At 35.7% G+C, this 4,736-nt stretch overlaps 1 protein-coding gene across 1 annotated transcript; it reads right to left on the bottom strand.

Annotated features, from left to right (window-relative positions):
• Window positions 2,156–2,575, bottom strand: LOC109350460 (serine/threonine-protein phosphatase 7 long form homolog). The gene has a single exon (XM_019591713.1). It carries the CDS (start codon window positions 2,573–2,575, stop codon window positions 2,156–2,158), a length of 420 nt encoding a protein of 139 aa, XP_019447258.1.

Raw genomic sequence — 4,736 nt, 5'->3', positions numbered from 1 at the left:
TTATATTTTACTTTGGTTAACCCCAAACACCAAGGTCTGAAATCCTCCTTTTAGTGTATATCCTAAAATGGTAGAATGATGAACACTTATGATCATTACTTAAACAATATTACGGCCATAAAAGAGATTAGGTTGTCACACCCTAACCATTGGCGAATCTAATATTGAAGTAGTAATGAATGTAAGATCTTAAGAAAAGCACGCTTAACTTGGCAAATAAACTAAGTAGTACAACTACTTCTTAGTTTATTTGTTAAGTGTTTGAGACAAGTAATTTTATTGACTTGAAATCATTTTTTAGGTGATCAATCTAAAAAGAGCATTAAGTACTTCTCAAACAAATAAAATTAACCAAAGCACCAACTTGAATGATTAAAATTCAAACTTTTGGAATATAAGAAGAAGTAGAAATTACATAACCTTATTCAAAAGAAAAATGTTAGGAGCATGAGCTATCCATCCAAGGATTGGATGCTTTTGAGTTCCAAATGAGAGTACGAAATTGATTTTTGCATCTCATTTGCCTTCTCCTTTTCTCCTCTTGAATTTTAAACTAAAATTACAAACTTACTTGAAAATAAAGCTCTAAAATACTAAGAAATGAATAGAGAACTTCAGAAAGGATTTCTAGTGAGAGACTTATTAATTTCAAGTGTTGTTGGCCTTTTTTGCTCGAATGAATTGGTCCCTATTTATAGAATTTCTTTCTGGACCGCTGAGCTGCTTGGCTGGACTGCTAAGCAGTTGACCAAACCCTTCAACATGGGTTTGGTCTCTTGATCAAGTAGCTTAGTCACCTTCTTATGCTTGACTCATCAAAGCTAGTGGCAGGCTATGAAACCAGCTATTGTGAGCTACTTCTGAAAAGCCTATGGTGGACTACTTGAGGTGAGGTCATGGGTGACTTCATGGTTTTCTTGATGGTTAAGTCAAGTCTGGATGCACACCGCTTAGTGTAACTTTTTAACCTTAAGCTGCTTGTTCAGCAACTTTGACCGTGCTGACTGGGACGTGGCCTAGTGCTTGCTGATCTGGTCCAGAGTTTGGTTCTCCGCTAAGCTGCTTGGTTGGACCGCTAAGCTGCTTGTTCAGCAGCTTGGGCATGTGCTAAGCTTGTGTTTGACCGTGTCAATCAGAGGTCTGACCGTACCAGGACTAGGCTGGTCCTAGGCTGAATGGCCAAGCAGGTCCGCTCAGCTGCTTGCTTGAGCAGCTTAATCCAGGTCAACCTGGTGTCCAGGTCAGCTCAGTGGGGCTTGGTCCACGCTTAGCTGCCTGGTTGAGCACCTTAATTTTCTTGACTTTTTTGCTTTTTGATCACGAGTCTTTTTTCTCTTCTTTTCTTCATTCTAAATCCTACAAAACACATAAAAAAGAAATACACATACAAATATACAAGATTGTGATATTTTATATAAAAGTATTGTTCTAAATTGGTTTTTCTCAATTATGCTTAAGATAAGTGCCATAAAAGTGTATGAAATTTAGATATGTTTAGCACTTATCAACAAATTGATATATAAAAATAAATTAGTAATGAAATAATAACAAAAAAATATAGAAATAATAATAAATAAATTAGTAATATAGACATTACCTGATCAATGCGTAAGCGATCCAATGTTGACCATATTATGTTGGTTGCATGACTAGGAATATTGGTGGTGATTAGATGTTGCGACCACCTAAAATGTAAAGTTATATGAAGTTAGCATGGAATAAATAGTTTGAAATATAAAGTAATATAATTTGAAAATAATATTTACCGTTGGACTAAAGGGAATATTTGTAATTCATTGTCATGTAGTCTTGGAGCCAACATTGGGATGCGGTCATATGTCCATCATTGTAGAAGTAGAAAGCATCCTCCAATTTCAATATGGCGACTTATCAGCGTCGCACGACATAATCCTCGATATAGGCATGTCAATACAGTTGAACCCCAACTATATTAGTATGTTTGTGATAAGTCCTGCAACATTGGGAGATACATCAGGTGGACTCGTGACCATGATGTATATGGCATGAGGAAGCCTTCAATCATGTGCAATATGAAGGCTCTTGCATGTTTTTCAATAACAACATCATCAACACCTTCTAGAAGCACTGCAAAGGTTGAGAGTAGCCAACTCATTTGGATCCTTTGGCCCATAATCTATTTATCAGTTGGGATAGCACCCAACAAGTTGTGACAAATGATTTCCCAATTTGTGCTCGTAATTCCAGTAACAACAACTCCATTAATAGATAGCTCAAGTTCATATGTGACGTCTACAAGTGTTATAGTGCACTCCCCAATAGGTAGATGGAAGGTATCAATATGAGTCTCCGGCCTCCATCTCTCAACTAATGCAGTATTGAGGTGGTTGTTGATTTCGATTGCACCAATATATAGAATTTGGCCAAACGCGGTGTTACAAATAACTTCTAGCACCAGTTCCGATGGTAATCGTTGCCAAAAATTGTATCTTACATGAAACATAACCTCTCCACCATTCCATATGTTGGTGGAGATATGGTCTTTTTGAAGGGTGAGTAGGAAAGGGTTGATAGGATCTGGACCAATATGTTCCATTTTTTGGAGTAAAGATATCAGGAAATCGAGAAAGAATAGGAAGTATTTCGGATTTGGAAGGATTTGGTGTGAGAATGAAGGGGAAATGGGTTCTTACTTTATAGTGATCGAAGTCGTGGGTATGGGCTATGACTTATGGGGAAGTCGTGTATAGGATCCACAACTTCCAACCAGTTCCTGGAAGTTGTGCCCTAGCCCTGCATGATTCCCTAGCCCGCACCCTAGCCTGGGCAAATCTCGTGGATAGCATGTACAACTTAGGTTGAAGTCGTGGAGCCTGGCCATGAGTTTCAGAGCAGCAGTAAATGACCTGTTTGGAAGTCATGGATCCTATCCACGACTTTCATTAATCTGTGGCAATCTCATGGATTTCATCCACAATTTTCATTTAATTTTCCTTTTGGTAAACGAAAATATTAAACATAATTAAGGACTGTAATTATTTAAGTTTTAATGAGAATATTTATTTAGGTTTTAATGAGTGTATTTATGTAGGTTTTAATGAGTGTGTTTATTTAAGTTTTAATGAGTGTATTTATTTAGGTTTTAATGAGTGTATTTATTTAGGGTTAGGTATTTACTTAGGGTTAGGGTATTTATTTAGGGTTAGTGTATTCAATGTTATATAATTCGAATGTAAGAGTACTTAGAATTTCAATATATAACACAGTTAATGTTACATAATTAGAATTTCAATATATTACACAAGTTGATATTACATAAATTCTAACATTACATAACTTAAGTTTGCTTTGAACTTTGACTAACTTCCGTACTTCTAAATGGACAGTTCTTCTTATTGTGTCATTCACTCCTACACCACCCACATTTTTTAATTTGTTGGGATTGAGAATCATCCATTTCATTGTGTATGCGTGTAGCTTTTGGTCTTCTAGTACGGTTCCTATGCATAAGCGGATTAAGAATGAAGGTTGGACATGAATAAGGAGGTCAATATTCTTCATTTTCAATGGGTTGAAACTCATGTCCATAAACTTTCTGCAATGTCTCTAATCGATAAATTGGTGAGATAAATTGCCCATAATCTAAGTTCAATGATGTACTTGTAGCAACAACATGAGAGTATGACAATCTAAGTTATTGAAATTCCCCACAATCGCACCAATTTTCGATTAGTCTCACTGTGTATACCCTTAATGTCGACTCCCACATGTACCAGCAACTTCAACCTCTGAGACTCCTGATTCCCGTGAAAAACTACGTACTACTTGACATTTAGCTTTTCGGTTATTTTCATTGATCACCTTAGTCAATTCTTCGCAATATACATGACATGTCCTTATCATGTTAGTTACTTTATTTCTATGGTGTACAGACCATGAGTACAGCCTATGATATGTTGTTCTAACAAGTGTAGTAATAGGCAAGGCTCTTGCTTCTTTCAGAACGACGTTAACACATTCTGCCAAATTCGTCGTCATATGGTCATACCGTCTCCCATAATCATATGATTGCGTTCATTTTTATTTTGGGATCTTGTCTAACCAAGTTACTGCCCTAAGATTTTTTTGACGCAATACAGTAAGCATTCACTCGAATCGAGGTCGCATCAACTTATATCCTACAACAAGTTTATTAATATTAACATAAATCACATAAATCACATAAACAAATAATTTAACATAAATCACATAAATTTCAATACATAATCATTTCGATGACCTTTTCTTTCATATCATTATCTCAGAACTCCTTGTTGAAATTGCTAGCAACATGACGGATGCAATATATAGATTGTGCATTACACCATTGTGGGAGCTCAGTACGAAGTGCACCCAACAAAATTGTACCCCTATTTGATATTATACAAATATTCGGTTGTGGAATAACATATACCTGAAGATTGTAGAGAAATCATTTCCATGTTTCTTTGGTCTCTCCTTCAATAATGACAAATGCTACTGAAAAATATATGTCTATTACCATCTTGTGAACTAGCTATTAGCAATGTTCCAGTATATTTTCTAATCAAGAATGTGCCATCCACTTGAGGAATTGGTTTGCAATAATAAAATACTTCAATGCATGTCTTGAAAGCCCAAACTACCCTATCAAGAATTAAAGTATTATATTCTTCATGGTTAGATGCTGAATATCTTACAATTGTACTTATTGCATAATATTGGACAATATTCAATCA

Source organism: Lupinus angustifolius, chromosome LG01 (assembly GCF_001865875.1).
Source record: "Lupinus angustifolius cultivar Tanjil chromosome LG01, LupAngTanjil_v1.0, whole genome shotgun sequence".
In the NCBI taxonomy this organism is placed as follows: domain Eukaryota; kingdom Viridiplantae; phylum Streptophyta; class Magnoliopsida; order Fabales; family Fabaceae; genus Lupinus; species Lupinus angustifolius.
Note: the sequence above shows the minus strand (reverse complement) of the source record. Positions and strands in the feature narration are given on the sequence as shown.